The 25,855-nt window shown below is 43.1% G+C and overlaps 1 protein-coding gene across 1 annotated transcript in view; it reads right to left on the reverse strand.

Annotated features, from left to right (window-relative positions):
• PARM1 (prostate androgen-regulated mucin-like protein 1) overlaps positions 1-24,971 on the reverse strand; it is a 104,613-nt gene extending 79,642 nt beyond the window's left edge. Inside the window, exon 1 of the mRNA XM_080642639.1 lies at positions 24,690-24,971. Within this exon, the coding sequence (XP_080498765.1) occupies positions 24,690-24,732 (43 nt within the window). The 5' untranslated portion in view covers positions 24,733-24,971. The remainder of the gene's footprint in view (positions 1-24,689) is intronic.
• Between the last annotated feature and the right edge of the window lie 884 nt (positions 24,972-25,855).

The raw sequence follows: 25,855 nt of genomic DNA on the forward strand, positions 1-25,855 counted from the left end.
CAGGAGAATGTCCCCCAATCTAAGTCTGTTTGTGTTTTCTCATGAGAATGGGGTTCTGGAGTTTTGGAAAAAATGCCACAGAAGTGAGGTGTCCTTTTTATCACATGACCCTATTTTTGGGATTATTTTTATTGTTCTGAGTGTTGCAAATACGGCAGCTTTTGCTTGTTAACATTAGAGCAAGACCCTTAACACTCCATAGCTATCCAAAGGGAAACTCACACTCCAAAGTATTAGTAAGAGGTTTTATTGAAGATTTCATAATGGAAAGTGGTAGAGGGTAAGGAGGATAGTTGCATGGCATATAACAGCACAAGTTAATGAAAATCCCCACCAGTATCAGTGTTCCACCTTCTTCCACAGGAAGGTCAGCCCATGCCTTCATTTGCCCAGAAAGCCTCTGAGTCCATCAACTCCAATCCGTCTATACCCCAGATACTCCCAACTCTTTTATGCATCTCTGCAACCACCATCTGGTTCAGCAAAGGCCCTTTTGAAGACCCACCTGCACAAAAGTCCCTGGGGATAATAAATAAGAAACACGTTTTTCTCTCACAAATCATTTTTTTCTTGTACATTAAAGAAGGTTTATTGAAATATTTTTACTCACAATCTATCAGGTGAGAAATGGCTTCAACACAATGTCCACCCATGCAAGACAAACTGTAGAATTAATTGTCTTGGCCCCAGTAACTGGGCAGCAGGATGGGTGAGTAGAAGCTTATTTTGCCTAAAGGTTCAATATCATCTTTCTTCAAAGCCATGTTTACAAGGCACACACAAATTCAATTATCACACTGCTTTAGTTGCTTGCCACTCACTCCTCCTTCTCTGTGTCCTAAATGGTTTGTAGGTAACATTATCTCTAAACTTCCCAGGGAAGCAGAAATTAACCTAGAGTTCTCATTCATTCACTCACTCAACAAAAATTATTCTTTGTATATTGTTGCTAAATAAGCTATGATACAGTTCTATGACACATTTCTTCACTTATGTTTGAATTCAAGAAATATTAGCTAAGCTCCTACTAAGTGTGTGGAACTGGACTGGATTCTAGGATAAATAAAACAGACACAATCCCTACCTTCATAGAATCTATAAACTAAGGGAGTGATTTTCAACCTTTTTCATCTCATGGCACACATAAACTAATTACTAAAATCCTGAAGCACACCAAAAAATATATACATATTTTTTGCCAATTTAACAAAACATAGGTATAATTTTGATTCATTGATACCGGGTGGCTATTGTTGTGTTGGCTACTGTTATTTTTTATTTGAGAATCTAAGGGTCAGTGCCCAGGACTAAAATAGTCAGGTATTGCATGTTTTAAAAATCCTATAAAACACCAGGTTGAAAATTGCTGATCTAAGGAGATAGATATTAAACACATAATCATAAAAATAAGGTATCATTTTAAGAATTATGCCAAGAATCATAATGAAAACATCAAGGAAGGATGAAATGAGACCTACTGCGTGTGTGTGTGTGTGTGTGTGTGTGTGTGTGTGTGTGTGTGTGTGTAATCTGCAGGGTGTTTTTTTCTCTCCTTTTTTTTTTCAGGGTGTTAATAGGAGCTGATTTACTCTTTGAGAGTAAGGGTTAGGGAATGCTATCAGAAGGACTAACATTTATAGGAGATCTGAAGGATGAGTAAGAGTTAGCTACACTAACTATGAAAAGCACAGCTCAGGCTGAAATGAGGGTCTACTGAAATGTTCTAGGAGCTGCAGAGGACAGTGTGTGTGCAGCATAGAGACCTGTATGACCTCAGCACTCATGCAGAGCCAGGTTAAGACCATGTCCAAGGTTGTGAGTGCTGTCCTTCATGTAGGCTGCAGTGAGACGGCTCGGGAGGACAAGAGTTAGTACCTCCAGCACTTCATGGAAGAGCACGGTGTGAATAAATGCTAACTGACCTGTCCCCACCTCCCTAGCTGTTCACCCTGTGCTTCCACACCCACAGCCACGTCTCAGGTTATAGTATCCACACCCACAGCCACGTCCCTTGTGTTACAGTATCTGCAAGGACAAGAATGAGGCAACAAACCCACAGCTCAGCTCCCTGATACCACATGCCATTCCTCATCAGAGTTTGCCACAGGTAAAGGTGGGAGCTTCTCCCTGCAGGAAAAGGAAAGGGCTACATTTGTAGACTGGACACCACGATAGTCCCTTCAGCATATCTGCCTCTGAGTTCAAGGAAAGCTAATTACGTTGGTTGTTGCAAAGACTTGTGCCTGCACCTGATTATCCCTCCTTAACTAATAATTCTGTCAAGTGGTTTAATCTCCTCAAAATTCAAATACAGAATCTGGGTTCATGTTTGTAAATAGTGTAAGAAACTTCGTATTTTTTGTTGACACTTCGGTTTAACACCCAGGCAAAGTAACAAAAAATAATAATATAACAAGAACACAAAGTACTAGTTATGAAAACAACGGTTGTACTAAATGAGCTGCTGCCAATACACAGTGTTCCCATTGGCATTTGTCAAAACTAGGAACTAAAGTACCTGTCAATGAGTTTTGGATTCATGGGGACCTACTGGATGCAGCCTATGTATTAGAAACAAAAGGAGCAGAAATGTGCATGGTGGGGAAAGGGGAGGTGGCCAAAAGGACCTACGATGCTTGGGCAATGGGGCCTTTCTAAAGTGAAAGTTTCCAGTCAGACTTCAGGGCAGTAAGAACCCAGTCAGAAGACCTGCTGGGTTCTAGCGCTAGGTCTGTCATTAACTAATTGTGTGGCCCTGAGCAGGTCAATTTCCCTCTCTGAGCCTCCATTTCCACATCTGTAAAATGGCAGTGGTGGGGGAGAATGCGAAAACTTTAAATCTACCTCGAAGTTCTCTCATAATTCCATTTATAATTCCATGACTCTAGACCCCCATGGTCTAGTATAGTAGCCAGCAGGCACAGGTAGCCATTTAAATTAAATAAAATTAAAATAGCAGTTTCTCAGTTGAACTAGTCACATTTCAAGTATTCCATAGGCATATTCAGCTATGGCTGCTGAACTAGATGGTGCAAACAGAGAATGTCTCTATCACCACAGCAATTTTTATCGGACAGCTCTGTTCTAGATCTTTCTCTTTAAAAAAGTCCCTTGAGAAGTCTAACTAAGAACACTACTCATGTTCTTAGTTATTGACTTCATTGTAAAACTGATTATTGCCACCACAAATACTACTAAGAGTTGACATTTACTGTGCACTACTAGTGCTAGAATTGGGCTAAGGGCTATTTTGATTTAATGCTCACAGCAACCCTCAGCAATAGTGATTGAGTCATTCAGTCACATTCTAGAAGTAGCAGAGCCAGGACTTGAGCCCATTGACTAGCATAATCCAGAGCCCAGATATTTCACCCTTGCCCCAAGCTTGGGTCCTGGTCTCACTGTCTTATGGCTGTGCCTCATGGATTTCTCACAATTCCTTGTTGTGGACACTGGGCCTTGGCACATGCAATATCCTAGGATGCCCTCCCTCTCCTCCTCCTCTTTGCTTGGCAACTTTCTATTTATCTTTTAAAAACTAACTCAAATACCCCTCCTCCATCAGGCAAAATAGTTACCCTGACTGTGTGGGGTTCCTACTCCACTTCACTCAGACCTCCCACACACAGCCCCCCAAGCTGTGTTATAGAATCTGTTTGCAAGTCTGCTCTCCCACCAGACTCTGAGTGCATTCCAGATGAGGTATATGACTCAATCACTATTTTATACCCCTAGTTCAAAGAAGGTGCTGCGTCAATGTCTGTTGAATGAAAATATCAAAATATCATTCTGAGATTAAGAGTCACTACCTGTTTTCAATCACTCTAGCTTATCTGGATGCTTTCCATTTTCCCTGGAATGTGCCATGTAGGTGGTTCATTATCATTTGATAGCTCATTATCTGTCAGCAGAGGGCTCCAGGGCCTTCAGGTAGGGAGCAAAGTGAAATACATACATACATACAGAAATAATTAATTATTTCTGAGACTAGTAGTTCTTCCCCAGATGCTCTGAAAACAGGTTGTCATTTACAGGCAAGGAAATACTGCCAGTTTCTCCTAATTCTGGTGAAGTTCTGTCCACCTTTCCAGTGCCCCAGGCCAGGGCAGTGCTCTGGGCTACCTGCCTACCTTGACAGAGGCCACTTGGAAATACTGTAGATCTGTCAGGATACAGCTTGGTTGTCATCCTGCCTCAACTCCTCCCATAGCAACGGGACTCCCCTGCTTTATGAGGGATGTTAAAGTTATGCACAAGGCCTACGTGCACACTAAAGAGACACCTGCACACTCCACACATTCTCCCCGGAGGCAGAACAACACCATCCCACTCTCCGCCCTGCAGTTCTTCACCCCAGACACAAATAGAAGAACAAAAAGGTATCTCCCTTCCCCGTTCTCTAAAGTCATAGCGGCACCTCTGTTTAGAGGCAACTTTTTGCTTCTGCATTTTAAAAAGAGTTGAGCTAGGTCCAAATCTAAACAAAACAAAATCCGAAGCAATCAACCCAACAAACAAACCAACAAAGAAACAAAATCAGAACTTTACCAGAGCAAAGTATAGGAAGAAAAACACAATTTAAGGAAGACCTCCTGTGTGTATCAGGACTGTTCTGGGTAGATTAATCTTTTGTATTCCAACAATCCTAAAAGGTGTGCTGAATGATCAAATTTACACAGAGACAGTGAAGTTCAGAAAAGAAGCCCTGAATAATAGAAAGAGCATGGGTTTAATGGTTGAGAGATCTGGGTTCAAATTTGAGTGCCATTAGCTCTGTGGGTTTGGACAAACTATTAGACATCCTTAAGCCTCTATTTCCTCATTTGGAAATAGAGACCAGTAATACCAATCTTCCAGGGTTGCTGTACAACCAGATAAGAAAATGTCTGTAAGGTGCCTAACACACGCTGGCACCTTATTAGATTTAATGTTAGTTACCCTTTCCCTTATCTGCTAAATGGTAGAGTTGGAATTCAAGAGTAGGGTCAGTGGCCCCAAACCCAAGTACTTTTAAAACAATATATAATTTTTATTGTTGATAGTATTACAGATATCTCCCATTTTCTCACCCTTTATCCCCCTCCTTTCAGTCCCTCCTCCCTCCCCCAGGTCTTCACTACCCTATTGCCTGTGTCCATGGGCTATGCATACAAGTATAGAAGTTCTTTGGTTTATCTCTTCTCGTCTCCCACCCCCACATCGAGGTCTGTCAGTCTGTTCCATACCTCCATGCTTCGGGTCTTATTTTGTTGTTTGCAGCTGTGGAAGGAGAACTTGTCTGAGCTGCTCCTCTACCACTGTGGTGATAGAATCAGACTAACTGCATTAGAGTGTTTTTTTCCCTTGTTACTAGCAAAACACTCTATTATTTTATATATCTATGCCCCCTTGTAAATCTCTTAGAGATGGAAATCAGAATACATAAATCATGCATCTTCCAGTGCATTATAATGTGCCTTCAGCACAGACTGATTATATAAACATCTCCGCCAGCTACTTAATGTCATAGAACTGCATAGGAAAAAGCTTTATCATTGGCAAAAGATAACAGGATAATTATTGGGTTTTGAATCCTATGGAATTTGCACAAAGCCAGTAAGACATATTGAGCAACAATAGCCTTTCTTGTCCTAAATCTCTCTCATAGTCCCCCTGCTTTGAAGTAGGCTATGCAAATCCACAATTTTTGTTTTTGCAAGAAGGTTATGGGCTGCATTTAGAACGAGGGAGGATTTCAGTCTCAGTAGTTTTCCTCCAGAAATCTGGAGGATTTCCAGTCTCAGAACTGGTTAGAAATACATCTGTCCTTCAAATCTAGACTCCAGGAAATGCACTGTTATCTTACTATAGAATTTCTTTTGTTCATAGCTCCCTCTCCAACACTTGAGTCTATGAAAATGGTCTCACCTGACAACATATTTCCCAGCCTGGGCACCCTTTCTCTACCCCCAACGCCCTAAGAATATTGTAGAGACAGCTGTGTTCAAGTGAACAGGTGCAAAGTTGGGATTGACATTGAGTTCTTGCTCTGCCCTTTTCTTTGTGATTTTGGACATGTGCCCTCACTCCTAGGAGTCTTGACTTTCTTTATTTATATAATGGGAGTACCAGTGGACTGTCAATAGCTTGTGAGGACTGAGGGTCGTTTTGTACCTGAAACCTCTGTGGGAACTACAAGGTGCTATTCAAATGTTTTTATTAGAATTTAAGGAGCAAGGGCCTTGAGAAAAATGTATGTTCAGGGTCGTATTTTCCAATTTTATCCTTTTTTAAAAGTATGTTTTTATCAATTTTTAGAGAGAGAGAAAAGGGTGGGGGGAGAAGGAGAGAAAGAGATTGAGAGAACATTGATCTGCTTCCTCCTGCATGCCCTCTACAGGGGATCAAGCTGGCAACTGGGGCATTTGCCCTGACTGGAAGTCCAACAGGTGACCTCTCAGTGCATGGGACAATGTTCAACGAACTAAGCCACACTGGCCAGGGCAGTATTTTCCATTTTTAAATTGAAATTCATACTTGCCACTAGTCTGATTAATTTTGTTTTTTAAAAATATGTTTTTATTGATTTTTAGAGAGAAGAATTAGAGGGAGAGAAAGATAAAAACATCAATGAGAAAGAAACATCATTGATCGGTTGCCTCCTGCATGCCCCCCACTAGGGATCGAGCCCACAACCTGGGGAATGTGCCCTGACCTGACCAGTAATTGAACCTGTGATCTCTTGGATCCTGGGTCGAAGCTCAACCACTGAGCCACACCCAGCCAGGCCGAGTCTGATTAATTTTGAATCAGTGTTTTGGGGGTCTAAGAGTTTAAAGACCTTAACTAACAAAGTTGCCTCCAAAATACTCAGCTATGTGCATTAAAATGTAGCTTCTAAGGCATATTACATAACAGACTCTAATAGAAAGAATACCAGATCAGGAAGTAAAAACACCCATGACGGACTCCCAGGGCTCTCACTGATGGCCTCAGTGACACATCCTGAGCCACTCTGTCCCCAACCCCATTTCCTTATCCGCAACTTGAAAGGACAAGCTTTGTCTTTGCTCTTTGCAAGAGAAGCCTGTAGATTGAAAGCCACGGCCCAAATAAACTTGAGCCGGTATTACTGTTAGTGTAAGGACACCCATAAGTATCAGACCATCCCAAGGAACCTTATGAGTTTTCAAAGAAAAAGTGAATCATTTGAGGATCAAATTCATTGCAGAATAAATGTTAGATGTTCTTAACCTTACTGGGGTTCCAGTACTGGAAAAAGGCACATAAGTACATACATGCAAATTTGGATACAATTTCAGTGTGTTATGGACTTATTGGTGCTCATTTATGGGTCATCTATGTTTTGGTTGATCTCAGGTTAATAGTCTGTTTTAGATCATAAAGAGCTGATATTAAAACTCATCTAATTTAATATTCCCATTTAATAGATGACAGATGCAGGCATGGAGTTTATCAGTGACCTTACCATAAATGTTAAATATAGTTTTAAATATGTTTTTATTTCCATTTTTATTGAAAAGTGAAAACATACATTATATAGAGAAAGCTTAATTATTTGGAATATTTTATTTACCAGAACATTGAATTCGTCATCCCTATTAAATCAAGACAAGCTTATACATATTGTATCCATTTTCTATACCATAAGTTGATTTCTATTTTGAAAGGATGCTGTGTACCAGTAGCAAGGAAGCACAGACTGAGGTAATCCAATGTCCCATTTAAAGATAAACTGCTAATGCTTTTAGAAGGATATTTTATAAGCCAGGGGTTAAGCTTAAATTCTTAGATGAATTTTGATCTAACAAGTTAATCAGGTTTCCTGAATTTACACAGCTCCCAGACAATCGCCTATGGTATGTTCTGCCAAATTCCTCATCAAAAAGAAAAATCAAGTGTTCCTTAAGTCTGATGCTAAGGAAACTATATTTTCATAAAAATAAAATTAAGAAAATGCACACACACTATAATTCTCACATTTAGGAGTCCAGGTGATGAGGGCCCACATTCTCATCGCAGATGGGGACGTGGTGCCTGTCACTTATCCACTGCCATGACAACCAGCAGAAATTGCTCTCCTGTAAGTGGGGTTTGTTCGCATTTTCTGTACACGTGCTAGCACAGGCTATCTGCATCACAAGTGAAAAGAAAATGAGCAGGTAGAACCATTGAGTTTACAGCAAGGTCCGAGCTACACAACACATTCTGTGTACTGTCAAAATAGCAGCATTTTGTTGTTGTTGGGCATTATGAGTCAAACACAGGGCAAATGTGGGTTGTTCAAAACCTTGCCATGAGTGCTCTGCAAAGAGCACAATTGCCCTTTCAAATCTAAGCTACTAGTGTCAGTAAAGTTTGACCAGAATAAGCAGGTAAATGGTGTCACTTTGACTAGCAAAGACTTAATGAGGTATCAGCTGGTATGTGTCAATGAAGTTTGTCTCCCTACTTCAAGTTTTATGTGCCTTCCTAGACACCCAACCCTGATTAAGTCAAGAAGAAGTTGGGTCATTTCCTTAGAACTCCTGTCACTTCAACACACCATCTTAGAAAGCTTTTGTGTTTTTTTGTTGTTTGTTTGTTTATTTGTTTGTTTTTTTCCTGAGTGGTTCTTGCTGAAATAGTGAATGACCTCTTTCCACTAATGTTGAGAAGAATGTAGTGTGGTTATTGAGCCTGAGAGCTTCAGAGCCTATATTCCAGATCCATTTCTAGTTCCTGCCCCCACTGCCATGCAAAGTCTGGGCATCAGCCATGTCACCTTTGGAGAGGAGGTCTTGAGGCGGCCAGGCCAGCTTGACTTGTCAAGGCAGAGAGACTGTTTCACCAAATGTGACCCACTTTCCTGCCTCTTCCTGCCTGTCCCTTCGGGGTTCGAGCCCCAGCTGGCTCATGAGCTTTCCTCTGTTGGATGTCTCTGGAGAGGCCAGGATGTTCTCAGATGTCGGTGGCAGTGGGGATCACTTTTCAAATTTTAATGTTTCTTGTCACTACTTTCATTCTGGAAGAATTATCATAAAGTACAATCTTCCATGGAAAAGTTTGCTCATTGCAAGTATGTGCCCCAAACCAGACATATGAGCTGGTTGACCTGCTCACCCTTATATAACCTCAGATTTCCTGATTAATTCCTTTAATCTTAATTTTTTTTTTTTTTAAGTTCAAAGCTTCTAAAGCTTTTTACTCCTAGTCTCCTGGGCACCGATGTTGGGTCCCAGGCTGTCTTACCACATTGCTTTGGCAAAACAATGGCTCTCCCTGGAATTTTAAAACATATAATGAGGCTGTTTTCTTGCTTTGTAACTTTTTATCTCAGCATGAACTCAGTTCTCATCAAGCAGCTTTGGTTTTGGTATAAGAACTTAAAATTTTTTTATCCTTTAAGAATAACCCAAATCAATAAAGGCTTTAGACAATAGACCTCTTGCTTTTCTTTGGCTATTTCTCTTGCTTTTATAAGCAAAGCTATCTAAGCCATTAAATCTAATAAGTGAAATTATATTTCCCCCGGGGAAAAGAATTTCAAATGTTAACTTTCACTCTAACTTACAAGGAAAGCTATGATTCAACAAAACCCCATTAAGTAGATAGCTACAGAACCAAATAAGTATCCATGTTCTACTAATAAACATCCTACTTACTAATCAGAAGACAGAGGTATAAATTATTATAGCCATTAATGTATAGAATACTTGCTTTTTTTTATGGGAAGGGACAGATGAATTTTAGATATTCCAGAAAATGTATGAGTCCACTGAATAAATTTCTCTGAAAAAGACATTCATTCTAGTGCCACTGGTCTCCTCCTTTTTAAATTCTTCTAATTATTTTAATAGGGAGGAAGCAGGTAAGAAAGAAGGGAAACACACATCCCACCCACAAATATACATGAATATACATCACACACACACACACACACACACACACACACACACACACCACTGGCAAACAGATATCCACTGTTCCTGAATGTCATGATTTTGACATTTTTCCATGAAAGATTCCTGTGACCTCCTATGTCCCACACCCAGTAATAGTTGTACACCTAAAACTTATAAATGTTATTAATCAATGTTACCCAGATGCATTTAATTAAAACACTGAAAAGATAATTTTTAAAAAGTATATATTTTTATTTATTTCAGAGGAGAGGGGAGAGGGAGAGAGAGGAACATCAATCATGAGAGAGAATCATTGATCAGCTGCCTTTTGCATGCCTCCTGCTGGGGATAGAGACCCCAACCTGGGTTGTGCCCTGACCGGAACTGGGAATCAAACCTGGAATCGAACTGATGCTCGACCACTGAGCCACACCAAGCCAGGCAAATTTCTGTTGTTTTAAGCCTCCCAAGTCTGTGGTAATTTTTCACAACCCTAGGAAATGAAGACAGTAGCTAGTCTATATGTATCTGAGCTTGGCAGGCTGGCATTGTTCAAGGGGAGCAAGCAGTTGGCAGCAGTTTGGAGAGAGTACTGTTTGGGGACCGGACACTTAATTCCTGGCAGCTCTTGCTGCTGGGTAACTGAGAGGACAGGAGAAGGTGTTCCCTTTCTATGCAGGAGGGCACACTTCCTTTTAAGTTCTTTCTACCTGTGGGTCCTTTAAAAGACAATCATTCCTGGATTCACTTATCCGGAGTGAAATATTCTTTCATACAGATGTGCAGGTAAGGGTGATTGCCCAAAGAGAGCAAACTTGTCTGGAAAGCCATTACAGTTCCTTTTCAGATTTCCCACGTGGTGCTCATCTATTACCATGTGAAACAGGCTGCATGGATCTCCTCTCCTTTCTGTGCTTCTCCGGGGCCTGTGGGAGTCCAGTGCATTCATGGTGCCTCTCACATCGCAACTCCTGATCCCGGCCGAGTCCAGCTCCCAGGCCACTGTCCACTATCAAAACACATTTGTCCTTAGGCCCCTTCCTGAGGGCTCTATGCTCTCCACATGCCAGCATGGCAATAGAGAAATAACTTTCTGCTACTCTAAGTTAATGTGTTATTTTCCTCAGAGACCCCGAATCTTAAATCCTAACTGTCAAGGGGAGGAGTGTGGTGCATAATGCTGAATGGGTTTTGGAGACTTTGAAGCTATATTCCCACGTACTTGAGATTTTTAGTCCAAGGTCAGCTACTCGTGAGCTGGGAGACCTTGGGGCCCACATCTTTGAGCCTCAGTTACCTAAGTCCGATTCAACAAGTACTGAACACCCACAAGTGTGTGTACTCATACATGGGAATTGAGGGATATGAGACTAAGACAGGATCCCTGCCCTCCAATGGCTGGAATTCTGTTGGGGCTAACACCTTCAAACAACTTCAGGAGAAACTTGAGCCTGCTAGATGAAGAGTTTTGGTGGCAGAGAATGGAGGAGTATGATGCTCTAGAATGGTGGTTCTCAACCTTTCTAATGCCGTGACCCTTTAATACAGCTCCTCATGTTGTGGTGACCCCCAACCATAAAGTTATTTTCGTTGCTACTTCATAACTGTAATTTTGCTACTGTTATGAATCGTAAATATCTGTGTTTTCTGATGGTCATAGGCTCTACAGCAGCGGTTCTCAACCTGTGGGTCGTGACCCACAGGTTGAGAACCGCTAGCAGGGTCGCCTAGACCATCAGAAAACACAGATATTTACATTACGATTCATAACAGTAGCAAAATTACAGTTATGAAGTAGCAACGAAAATAATGTTATGGTTGGGGGTCATCACAACATGAGGAGCTGTATTAAAGAGTCGCAGCATTAGAAAGGTTGAGAACCACTTCTCTAGAATGAGGACTGGCATGGCCAGAAGCCTGAAGATATGTGGCAGGGGTTCCTGTCTTGGGGAAGACTTCCCAAACAAGAATGACCCATATGCTTCTCCAGCCTCTCACACCATAATTACCTGCACCTTCTTTCTTTGGTTCTGTGTCTAATTCAGATCTAAGGCCACCTGCTAAGGCAGTGGTCGGCAAACTGCGGCTCGCGAGCCACATGCAGCTCGTGAGTCGTGTTTTGCTGCTCTGTTGACTAATGAGTTTGCTGACCACTGTTAAGGATTTTGGACTTATTTCTGTAAGAAATGGGAAATTCTGGAAGATTGTTTTTACAACATTTTTATAATAGAAAAATTTAATCATTTATAAAACGGGAGAGAATAGTTTAACGAATCCCTGTGTTCCCTCTGCTCCATTTCAAGAATTAACTCACAATAATGTTTTTTTCTAATAACCCTACCTATTGTCTCACCCCCACATTATTCTGAAGCAAATGCTAGGCATCACAGCATTTCTTATCTAAATATAAACATACGTATTTCTAAAAAATAAGGACTTTAGTTGAAAACATGAGGGCTACATCATTATCATACTGAAAATAATGTCCTAATATAATCAAATATCTAGCCAACGATTAAATTCAAAATTATCTCATAAATGCAACCATTTATGTTTACAGTTCAGGTTTGATTCGGTATCCACAAAAGTCCGCAATTGCTATGCCTCTTAGTCTTTTTAATCAATATGTCCTTCCCCATGCTACCCCCAATCTTTCTCTCATTCTTGCTCTTTTTTTTCCTTGCAGTTTATTTGCTGAAGAAACCACATTGTTTATCCTGTAGAGTTTTCTATAGTCTGGAGTTTGCTGACTTTATTCCTGCGGTGTTATTTAACATTTTCCTTGGTCCTCTGTGCTCCCTATCACTCGATTATTGGATGTGGAGGCTTGATCAGATGTAGTTTCCTTTCAATGTGGCAACACTTTTTTATAGGGGATAGTGTGTTCCTTCATTGGGAAATATACCAGTATATAGAATCTGGTTGTTTCATACTTCATGATGTTGACAGCCACTGATAGTCAGTGCCAATATCTACCACCTCATTAGGTCATGCAATATGGTGATATTTTATTTTTACTGTGCCATCTTCATTTACTCCCTGGAATGCTTGTATAGAGACTCGGTCATCCCATCCTATATAATAAAAGCCTAATATGCTAAGTGTCTGGTTGTAGGTTCAACCAATCAAAGCATAATATGCTAATGATATGCTAAGGTCACTCAACTGCTTGCTATGATGTGTACTGACCACCAGGGGGCAGATGTTCAGACCGGTAGGTGAGCTTGCTGCTGGGGTCTGGCTGATCAGGACTGAGTGAGATGGGCCATACACACCCTGGAGTCCTCCCGCGATCCTTCCCTGGCTGGCCAACCTCCTGTGTCCCTCCTGGGCCCCAATCATGCACCAGTGGGGTCCCTCAACCTGGCCTGAGCCCTCTCACAATCCGGAACCCCTCGGGGGATGTCGGAGAGCTGGTTTCGGCCAATCCGATCCCACAGACCAGGCCAAGGGACCCCACTGGTGCACAAATTTGTGCACTGGGCCTCTAGTTATTTAATAACTGATCATCCGATGGTATACCTCATAAAGGCAAAATAAGATCAATTAATCAATCAATAATACTTAATTCTTTCTATTTCTCTATTACTTTTCAAAAATTGTGTTGGTTTATTAGCATCTTCCAATGGAGATCAATAGTTTTGTGTTATCATTGTTTTGTTTCTGTTATCAATATGAACTCATGAGTTTAAACTATGTGATTCAATACTACAATTGTCCTTATTGATGCTCAAATTGTTCCATTTTTGGCCATGGGATCCTTATTAAGTGGTTTTGAGTTTTTGTGATAGGAGCCTGTTAGTCTTAAAAAGCATCATTGATATATGATATAATAAGATATTCCAGACTCATCATATACATTTCTTAACCCAACATGGAATCAGCGACTTCTCTAAGGATTCTTCCTTTCTTTTAGTGGGAATGGAACTTAGCAACCACAATCCAAGCACATGGAAGACTCTAAAGCAGATCTTGGTCTGTGCCTCCTTTGGAGGGGAGCAGGCAATTTGGCCTCAACAGAGTGGCAAGAGACTGAGAAGAAAAAGGGTGACCAGTGACTAAGAGTTACTGTAACAGTCTAGGAATGATGATAAGGTTCTTAACCAGAGAATATCTGTGGGATGGGGAAGAAGATCAGAGTTGGGAGAAATTTTAGAGATTAAATATACACAAAGGATTTATTAGCTGATTTGGTAGATCAGGTAGGAGGGGCTGAGGTGGGTGCAAGATAACAGACCTGGGTTCAAAGCCTAACTCTCTCACACCCACGTGTGATCTACAGCTCATTACTTCAAGACTCTCTGACCTGAACTCCTAAGTGGGAATAGTACTGCCTATCTCATAGGGCCGTTGGGAGAATTAGAGGAAGTTGCAGATGAAAAGAACATAGTATAATATGTGATACCTAGTACAACTAAAAATTAAAAATGTTGAATCCTCCTTGCCCCCTTTCTCCAAGATGTTTAGTTTTATCTGGCATATGAAAGAATTGGTCCAGATCACAAAGCCTCTTCCAGTTCTGTCTGCTCCAGCCCTCTCGCTAGTCACACTTGCATTGTCCTCTGATAATGCCATGGAGTATTACTAATGGATCCTCCAGCATTTGCCTAAACCACATCTTATTGATTATTTTATTTAAAAGGTGATACAACGAATTTAATGTTGCCAAAAGAAAAGCAAATCAGCTATTCTTCTGAGGGTTGTTTTTCTTATTTGATATCTAAGTTGACAAATTTCATTTTAGAAAAGCTTAGAATACTGTTTTCATTTAAAATTGCTCCCATAAGTGAAAACGTTGAAGATATTAAAAACTAATAAAGAACATTAAATACTAATCAATTAGCTCAGAGCCTCTTAAAATACTATCTAAGATGGTTCTCCTGATCAATGATTTATGAAACACTCTGGTTTTAGAAAATATAATATTACTTTAAGTCAATTTCTTCCCAGAACCTTCCTTGCCCATTCTGTCAGTGATATCCTGTAAACCTTTCTGAGATTATTTGCTTTCCTAAGTTCTTATTTTTGAGGGCTCTGTCAGAAGGATTTTTGAATCAAGATTTTGAAGATAGATATAGCCATCTAGCAGTTACATGGCCACATTAACTATTGATAAAGAAGATTTAAAATATTGATAATATATTTATTTTTTAATTATGAAGACAATACAAGCTATTTTTAAAATTCAAGCCAAACAAAAAAGCATAAAAAGTGAAACCCAAAGAAAACCACTGTACCCTTCTTAACCATTTTCTCACATAAACATGTTTTAAATATTTCATCACAATGTACATTTTACTCCTTAGCTTACTTTTTCAATATATTGTGAAATATTAGGCTACAAAATTAGTTCAATATATTGTAACCCTTTTTACCTGTCAGTACATAAATGAACCACTTCATTATTTTAAGCAGTTACTTATTGTTGCCCCATGGAATAAACGTTGAATTCATTCTAGATTATCTGATTAGCACTATATAGTTAGACATTTACATTGTTTCCAATGTATTAATATTTGTAAAAGTTCTTAACCAAACCAAATAAGATTCTAAATCAGGTTTGGACAGATATATTATTATTATAAATCTCTGTGTATGTTTATAGTTTCCAGAGTAAAAAAAAAAAAATTTAGATTAGTGCTTGAGTACAGCTTTTAAAAACTGTTATAAAACAAGAGGCAACTGTCACTTGGTGACATCTATTTTGTTTTTAACAAAAAATTGGCTGTAAATTTATAATCTCAAAAATCACACCTCCCCTTTTTCTGACAACCCCCCAAACTAAAACTCTGTTCTTTGTAATGTGCTGATTTTTTCTCCTTCAGCAGCCACACTTGCCTTTGAGATGTGAGGTATCCCAAGCCTTCTCTTTTTAATGCATCTTCCTTTTCCTTCTACTGAGAACCTAGGCCCTGCTTTTCGTTTTAAGCAGAGAATATGGTATCTCCCCTGGAGGAGAGGTGGGGGAATGGTCACCTGTCCTTCAGTGTCACACCCACAACACCAGACATATGTCCCTGCCTGTCCTCCAGCTCAAGGTCAGGGTTACTCACCTTTCAAGAAAGGACTGAAATGCTTACAGTCAATGCTGCTGTATTTCAAGATGGCGAAGTGCCTTCCCACTTCAAGAAAACTGAATGGACAAGCGGACCTCAATGAACAAGTGAGGGTCCAGGCTTTTAATATGAAGTATCATCTTTTCCATTTTTTGGTTTGTTTATAGGCTGCTCTTCAAGTTGATATAATCTGAAATTTTACCAATATCCCTAAGACTTCAAGACGAACATATTGTTATTTTTTTTTGTAATATATATATTTTAAAACTCATGTTCCTTTTGGCAGCTGCTAAATAATTACATGTTCCTATTTAAGCTATAAAGTACCATGAGTATTTGTGGGATGAAGAGGCTGAGCGATTTTAACAGCATCCACGTCAAGGGGTGTCAGCACTGCAGACTGATGCTCAGAGGGTCCAGGTTTGATTTTAGTCAGGACTTCACTTCTATTTATTGCTTGGACTAAAACACAATTCCTATTTCAGAATCACCAATGAGAGCAAAACACAACGTCTGGAGGGCAGAGAAAACTCCCAGTCTGTTCTTCTGCTTCCTAGTGACTGACTGACACTCGCAACACTCAGTATCCAACTTCACTTAAGTTGCTCAGACATGACTGGGAAATTGCCAGAGCTGCTTCCCTCAGACTCAAATCGCTTTCATCATCAGGCTATTTTCAGTTATTCAGAAAATGCTCAGAAACGTTCAAATAGTGGAGGTCTCTTTATCTCCTCTAGCTGAGCTCAAAGGCGACATTTTCTTAATTGGCTAGAGAGTTTCAGCTATTTTGCAGTGATGGCAAAAAAAAAAAAAAGGCATACATTTTAAACAGAAGTGTTCTGCATGTGCACAGCTCCCCAAAAATGCTGATTTTTAAAGTTTAGTTTTTGTAACTCTCAATGAAAACTGAATGCCTTGGCTCATTTTTCAAAAAAGCTATTTGGAGACACTAGACAGAAGCACCTGATGGTAAGCAAGTTTTGCCAATGTCTCATTTTTAGGTGATCCAAGGAAAATTTTGAATTAAGTTTTCACATTGCCAGCCCACAAAAAATGTATTTTGTTCATTCAACAAATATTATTGGTACCCCTTGAGTGCCACAAAGTATTTAGCCCTGGAGACACCGCATTAAACAAGAGACAGCATCGCAGGCGGGGGAGGGAGGCGTGAAGATGTGCAGAGGGTTTCACATTAAAGAAAAAGTAAAGACAAGAGGCAGATAAGGGACACTGGGATTACGTTGTTCACAGGTAAAACAGAATGCAATTTTTAAATGTTGGTCAGGGTATGTCCCATTGAGAAGGTGACATTTGACCAAAGGTTTGAGGAAGGTGAGGGAATTAGCCATGTGGATATCTGGGGAAAGTATGCTCCAGACAGAGGAAGGAGCCACTGCATGCTATAAGGAAGCCAGGGTGGCTGGTACAGGGTGAGCAAAGGAAAAGTAGATGGCCAGGACCAAGAATGGATGGGGCAGCAGCTGGAGTAGGTCTTGATGGTCATTTCAAGGACTTGGAATTTTACTCCCAGTACAATGGGAGCTATTGCAGAACTGTGAACAGAGTAATGACATCATCTGATACATTTCCATTAGATCAAGTGTTGCTATGCAGAGGACAGACCTTAGGAGGGAAAGGGTAGAAGCTGGTGGACCTGAGAGGAGGCCACTGCATTACTCCAGGAGAAATATGTGTGTGGTTCACACCAGAGTAGGAGCAATGGCGGTGGCAAAAAGTGTTTGAATTTTGTATATATTTTGAAAGCAGAAAAAAACGTATTTTCCCAAGGGTTTGGATAAGGGGTGTTCAGAGAAAGAGGCTCAATGATGACTCGTGATTTTCAGCCTGACCAACTAGAAAGTTGGAGTTGCCATTAATTGAGATGGGAAGGCTTTAGGGGGAGCCTTTTGGGGGAAGGAAATCCAGGAGTTCAGATTTGGACATGTTGAGCTTGAGATAGTGATTAATATTCAACTTCTGATTTTCTTCTCACCAAGTCAAAACTAGTCAACCCCAAAGAATATAAGTCTCTGGGCGTCTAGTTTTGCCTATTTTATTCATTGTTGTTTATCTAGAGCCTTGGACAGTGTTTAGCATATGTAGGTTCTCAATGAAAAAATAATTAAAATTTGCTAAGCACTCATTACGTGTGTCGCTCTGCTCTACAGGCTGAGGACAACGCAGGGACAAAATAGGTGAAATGCTGCTCTCATGCACCTTAAAGTCTGTTAGTGGGAGGCAGACAAGCAAATGAAGTGAAGTAAAATAAACCTATCTGTTGGTACACCTGCTCAGTAACATTTGTTGAATATTTACCCCATATATATTATCACCCTAAAGGGGAAGAAACTAAGATCCCTGAGTTGGCATTCCATGGCAGCCTGTCTTTCTCTAAAGCCCTTTCGATTGCACCATGTTGCTTCTCATATGAAGTAACACAAATCCCCTCCTCACCTGATGTTCTCTTCCTGTAAGTACTTAAAGGAGAATATACTCAAAATAGGACTCTTTTTGAAGTGCAGTTCTAGGAAGGTTGCCCTGGGAGTGAATAATCCCAGGCCACTCCGCCTTTCTTAATGGATCCAACCATGCAGGAGAATTCCTCTTGACATCTCAGGGCATTGTCGCACTCTGCCCCCTTTCACAGTGCTGGCGGTACTTAAATACCAGCCACTAAGGGCCACCACATTGTTTAATCTAAAAGGCTCTATTTGTAACCTTTCACAAAACTAAAACTGTATACTAAAATAGGTTTTATATTCCTATACATTTGAGGAGGAATCTCTATCCTGCCCCCTAAAAATGAAACTTCATGAATTTTTCATTCCTATCATCATCATCAAGGGAGTGGTTTGGTTTTTAGTAGCCCCAAATGATTTCTAGTTATCTCCCATTCTGATATATTTTTTCCATCTCATACAACAGACAACCTCCGGCCTATCCCTTGCATCCTATGCAGAATTTCTAAAATAGCCTCAGCCCCTTTCTACTGACAGATTCCACATGTAATTTGGAACTTCCTTCCCCACCAACATCTCCTATAATGTAAATGATGAATGATCATTTAGCCTCAAAAATTGGTAATCCTTTCTCCTGCTCAGACCTACCTGAACAGTTCTTCAAAAATTACAGGGATTTCTCCACTTGAATGCCACCTCTATCAACAATTATAATTTTTAAGACAAAACATCCAGGGTTTCCCATTGGTTGGATTATGGCCATATCCTTCTTAATCTTGCCTCTCACTCAGCAGATCCATCAATAGCAAGAACTGCCATGACTGGCAGAGGGTGTGATCCACCAATAACTTGACTCTTTTCCCAGGCCAAGAGAAGTGTTCAGTCCACCAGATTTCTTTAGGACCCACTGTTGAATAAATGGGCATTGGGACCCCCTCATGTTGTAATTGGGAGACCTACTAATGTCCTTTTGTAATATAACACATGACTCAATAGAATGACTGGAGTCTTAGACATTTCCCTAAATACACAGAGACCACCAATGTATTGTAGCTTTTGTATAGTGAATAAAGAGAGCATCCTTTTAACCTCACAACTAGAGGTGGCGTACAAAATTCATGCATGGGTATGGTCCCTAAGCTTGGACTGCAATCAGGGCCCTCTTCCCCAGCTGCCCACAACCAGCCTCGCCGCCCCCCCCCCCCACCGCCGCCACCCACCCTTGGTTGCCTGTTCGCCATCGGGTGATCGGTGCCTGGTGGCCAGGGAAAGGGACCAAGAGGTGGTCAGTGCGTCTCATAGTGACTGGTCCAGCGGTCGTTCTGCCATTAGGGTCAATTTGGATATTACCCTTTTATTATATAGGATAGAGGCCTGGTGCATGGATGAGGGCCAGCTGGCCTGCCCTGAAGGGGGCCCCGGATCAGGGTGGGGGGTCCCCGCTGGGGGCAGGGCTGGCCTAGGTGAGGGACCGCCAGTGGTTTGCAGGCCAGCCACACCTCCGGCTTTGTCAGGAAGCACATCTGGAATGATGTCTGGAAGATGTCCAGTCTATCCAGTCTAATTAGCATATTACCCTTTTATTAGTATAGACTAGTGGCCCGGTGCACAAAATTCATGTACATTAAAAGGAGATTGATTAGAGGAAATATTTTAATATTGCTATTTGCCCTTTTTCTATAACAGAAGTGTCAGAGATTAAAGAAAATTAGTAAAATGTATATGAAAATCTTCCTCCTGTCAGAGTCTGGGGTGCACCACGGGACCCAAAGTCAAGTCCCCACCACCCACGTGTACCTCAAAATCACATGAGACCCAGACTCGGCCGCCTTCCCCCCCCACACACACACACATTGGGCTAGATCCAGACCCAGCTGGTCCCATCCTTGTCAAGCCCCGCTGGGTGGGGGGCATAGCCTCAGGTCCCCTGGCCTGGCACTGGGGTAGGGAGCATGGCCTGAGGTCCCCCAGCTCAGGCTGGGGCAGGGGGTGCACCTTGAGGTCCCCAGTCAAGCCCCGCCGGGTGGGGGATGCAGCCTGAGATCCCCTGTCAAGTCCCACCAGGCGCCTTGAGGTCCCTGGTCAAGCCCTGCCAGGTGGGGCGTGCAGCCTCAGGTCCCCTGTTAAGCAAAAAACTGTGGAAAAATAAAGTCCTTGGTGAGACTTCTATTTGTTACTGAGCATTTTTGGGACTGTTGTGCTAAATCTGAGCTGGCATGTTATTAACCTTTTCAAATTAGGCAGTTAGTAGGCTGAGCTGAATCTTTTCTTAATTTGCACATTAGGATTTGCCAGAACAGCTGGCATTGTGCTGGAAGTTGAGATCTTTGATTTACATTGTCCAAGAGCAGTGGTCGTCAAACTGCGGCTCGTGAGCCACATGCGGCTCATGAGCCGCGGTTTGCCGCTCTGTTGACTAATGAGTTTGCCCACCACTGACCTAGACTCTCGATTCCAATAATTACAGGCTGCTGTTGTTCCTTGTGATTAAGCCCCTATCCCAGTGGTCGGCAAACTCAGTGGACAGCGACCACTGTCCAAGAGTAAACATATAAACTCTGCTTTTGGAGAGGATGACCTCATTGGTGCAAATACAGTAAACTTTATTAATAGGACTAATACCAACAACAATAACTGCTATTTATTGAGTGCTTACTATGTCCTGGGTACTGTAGGTATCTTCAGTCATTTAACACTTTATACAACCTTGTGAGGTTTAATCCCCCAATTTTGTAGATAAGAAAACTCAAGGGGTTAAGTTACTTGCCCTAAATTACACAATTAGTAAGCAGTAAAGCTTAGCTTTGTGCCTAGACAATCGAGCTGCAGGATCTCTGTGCTTATCACTTTGCAACTCTGCCTCAGTAAATGTATCAGATAACAAGGAAGAGCTTCCACCTTCTCAGGTGAATGTGTCACTTCTTGAACTGTGACACAGACTTCAGGGGAGCAGGAGGTAATCATACTAAAGGAACGGAAGCAACCCTTCACCCTCACTCCCACCCAACCACAGGCAACCTTGTGGTTCCTATAAATGTGTGTACATATTTTTGTTTACTTTTAACATGTTTGTGATAAGATTTATGATAAGGCTTCAATATGCTTATGATAAGGTCCTGACATATGTGGTAAGAGCAGAGCCATAAATGTGTAGGGTGGGGTCTTCCTTAAGGGACGAGGACATTCTAGCTGTTAGTCACTTGGAGGAGAGCCATGATAGGCCCAGAACACAAACAGGATCTTTAGCTGGGTGGCAGACTGGAATCTAGCTCCTGGTCTTGATCACCAAGGAGCCAGTAAGTGGGCCTGTGTGGTGAGCCAGAATGCAGTCCTCTCTCTGCACGGAAGACAAGGGGCAGAGAGGGCAGGCCCCGGGCAGGAAAGGTTGGATCCCCGGGTTTGTGTCTCTCTTACTTATGCTTCTTTCCCCTTTGTCCTTCTTGAGTGTTTGGGAAAGGCCTTTTGAAAGTCCCAGAATATCTCAGGTGTCTCAGTGAGGAAGTTTTTAAAAATAAATTGAGACATAGAACACAGTAGGGTGGCAATGATGGTGGTGATAATGAAGGAAGAGAATCCAGAGGGGAGAGGGAGAGGGATGGAGATGGAAACTTCTGTGGCCAGCTATCCTCCCTCACTCCAGGTTCTGCTGCCAAACCTCGAAGGTTCTGGCTTGTATTTTAGTTTGGAGGTAGGACTCCTGTATGCCTTGTACTGGTATTGGAGGTGTTGGGGAATGGCCTGCATGATAGCTAGTTTTCTACCACAATTAACTTTGAGAGAACTGAAGACAATCCATGGTTTCTCTCTTCCTTCTTTTAAAAATACAACTGAGTAAATATGGAGACATACTTTGTTGGGTTGCCAATGCACACATATTTGCAAGTGTCCATTATGCAGGGTGGAGGAAATGCCATGTATATATTGATTTATTAAGCTAAAAAAAGTCCTCTGCCAAACCCCATTCCTGACTCACGATAGTATCATCTTGAGAGTTTTACAGAAATTGTCCTGAAGCCTCTAAAGCTGCGGGGGGGGGGGGGGGGGCAAGTAGAGTGGGAGAAGAAAACAGAAAAGAAGCAACTGCCTGGTGAAACAACTTAAAGCTGAAACATGCATGCCACTTTCCTTTCAAGAACCCTCAACCTCAACCCTCTGTCCTTTACCAGCACATCTATTTATTCTTAAAAAGTGCCTTTTTAGTTTCTGTAAACACTTTACTCCAGGATGCAAAGAACCTCATGAGGTATTTATGTCAAGTAGCTCTAACACCACACTGACTCTTAAAGAGATTCCTTCAGAGGTACAAACTCACTGAAGAGAAGGAAGCTTCATCACTCTCTTGGGGAGACACACACAGAAGCATAACCTTGTCTTCTGGGTCAGGAGAGCCTCAGAACTGGGAGCCTGTAATCTGCTTGGCTCTGACCTCCACACAAGTGTGCAGGGATGGAGATGAGGCGGCTCCCTGATCCCTGAGCCACCCTCTACCCCTGCCCTCCTCATTCTGGCAGTGAACAAGGTATTATTCCTGTTCCTGGAATAGGGGGGTGGAACTCTAAAACAGGCTAAGGGAAAAAAAAATCTTGAGCTCCTTAGGAGGGGAAAATGTCACAATACACTGCCTAGGAGGATTCATTTCCGGTTTTGCCAACTGCCAGTACTGTTAAATATATATATGTGTGTGTGTGTGTGTGTGTGTGTGTGTGTGTGTGTGTGTGTGTGTGTATTAAATAAAAAGACAAGTCATGAAATAAAATTAGCATACAAACCTACCTACTAGCTCTACAGTCTCACTCAAGGTTCTCTGAGTCTCCCTCGAGCCCCATGAAAGGATTTCTAGTAAGGAGAAAGCAAAGGCACCCTTCATGTCACTTCGTAAACATCTCTTGCTCGGAGGATCCCGGATATTGCCACAAGGGCAGTCTTGGGGCTGGATGCCACGGTTACACCTGCCGGTTCCCGGCGCTCCCAGCCCGGCCCAGGGCTGCGCAGCCACAGTCGCGGAGACTGTTCTGGATCTGTCTGCAGACGCCTCTCCAAACTGTTCCGATGCCAGAGGGAAAAGGGTTTTCTCAGGCGCACAGCAAGTAGAGGAAAAACGCACGCTATAGCCTCATGTCGGGAAACTTTTCCTCAAAACCGCATTATCCTTTGAGAGCTGCCAGGAAACCCTAGCTTCTTTTCAAGGGACTGTAGCGACTTGGGTCCACAATTACAGCAACCCAAGCAATTCAGGAAGACAACTATACATGGACTACCAGCAGGAGTCAAACTGGCGTGTGTCTGTGACTTTGCAACATTCTTATCTAAACATGCCAGTGTCCGCGCACTCCAACTACTGTTTCCACCCGTGCCTTGGCCTTGTCCATACTCAGGTGTCCCCTGTTGGACTGCATTTTCTGCAAAAACCGGATATCCCAACTCCAGACTTTGCACCTCTCCCAGGCCCCCCGCCAAGTCCAGCTCAGTCCCGCTCCCTCTCCAGCCTCCTGATATGGGTGCTCTCCAGACCTGAGAGGCGCTGGCGGGGAAGCCTTCCTAGGCAGTGCGTTTATGTCTGTATGTCAGGGAGAGTGGGTGAAACGGGGGGATGCTAGTTTTAGCCACGTTAACCGTTTCTGCCACCCCGCGCAGTTTTAGAGGTCCCAGACCACTGGGCAAAACTGCAGCTGGTGAGCACGAGCTCGAACCCGGTCGGGGCACCTTCCGTGGGACTCGAATGCCGCATCGTCATCCCGAGGCAGGGATGACCAGAAACCGCCAAGTCTCCGCGAACGCAAACCAGCCTGGCGGGGCGCGCAGCCACTGCTTAAAACCTTCCCGGTGAACTTCCACTTCCCCCCCCATTCCCGCTCCCCAGCCCCTCGCTCCTTTCGTTGTTCATCCCTCCCAGGGCCCAACCGCACCGAGAAGTGTGGCGCGCGACTCCGGCAGGCTGTGCTTGCGGACCCCAGAAGCCGCGAGGAGCTGTCAGTGTTGCCCACCCGCGACTCGAACGCGTCGCGCAGCCACCTGTTCTACAAACTCAGCCGGAGTTTGTGCGGACGCGGGCTGTGGCAGGAGGGACCCAGCCCTCCCCTCTGTCCGTCTTGGTTCAGGATCTCCAAGGAACCCCTCACCCCAAGCCCCAGGGCGCACAGCCCTTCGCACAACCTCGGAGGCTCCCACTCGGGTCCCCCACGCGCAGGGACTGACTTCTCAGTCTCCCAGGTTCAGCCCCTACCCTGGCGCCGGCCGCCCGCTCCCCCCCCCCCCGCCCCGCCACCGGAAAACACGGCGCCCCAAAGTACCTGCGGTGAAGATGCAGAGAGCGAAGAGAGTCTTGCACATCATGGTATCCTGGTGCTGGGTGCCCAGTCCGGCGCGGGCAACGGCAGAGTTTGTCGGGACCAGGAGCCCACGGCTCCTCCTCTGCCCGGCGGGCTGGCGGTGGGAGCCAGAGGCCCGGGAGGTACCGGCGGCAGGCGGGGAAGCCAGGCGAACGCGGCGCGGCTCCGCTCCGTCAGCTGCGTGTCCTCCGGCGCCCGGCGAGCTTCTGCTCCATCCCAGCTGCAGGAGCCTGGGGCCGCCTCCACCGCCGCGCCAGCCGTGCCAAACCCCTCCCACCCGGGCCGGCGGCGACCACAAGGCCACCCCCTGGCCTTCCCTCTCCCAGCGCTTCATCCCGGGAGTCCGGCCCAGGGCGGCCTCTGCTGGACAGTCAGGGCTCGAGAACCGCGTTTTGACTGGGTTCAGCGAATGTTTAGTGTCTGTGTTGGGGACTAGAGATGCAAAGAAGTGTGAGCAGATCTCTGCCCTCAGGAATTAATCTCAGGTTTTTGTTGTTGTTTTGTTTTTACAAGAGCTTACAGTCTTTAAACAGGTGATCATATGCCATTATAGGCCTCACCTCCAAGAGCCAAACTCACCATTATAAAAGCGTACACATTTCTTTCCATCTTTCTTCAAATGTTCCTGCCTGTATAGTAAACCCTCGCACACATTCAACACCGCTGCACTTCTTGGTGTCTGAGCTAGGATGTCTGCTGCTTTATTTAGCTTCTTACTGGAAGAAATAGTGCGAATGTCAGGTAACATTGATCATGGCATTACTGAGCAAGACGTAAGACTAGGTGTTGTACCATGACTCCTTCTAACAGCCCTATGACATAATAATAATTATTATTCCATTTTGCATATGAGAAAACCAAGGCACAGAGAAGTAATGTGCTCAATATTGCATAGCTGGTAGGGGCTGGACTCATAATTGTACAGCGGTAATAGCAAAGGCTGACATTTCCTGAGTATTTGCTGCATCCTGGACAATGGTGCTGCACAGGTTTTCACCAAGTCAAGTTCTCACAGCAGTACTTTGAGGTGGGCACTGTTACAGCTTCATTTTCGGGGGAGGAAATGGAAACACAGAGAGGTTTAAGTACTTGTCCAAGGTCTCACAACTAGCTAATGGTCCAGATAA

Source organism: Plecotus auritus, assembly GCF_963455305.1.
Source record: "Plecotus auritus genome assembly, chromosome: 1".
NCBI lineage: Eukaryota > Metazoa > Chordata > Mammalia > Chiroptera > Vespertilionidae > Plecotus > Plecotus auritus.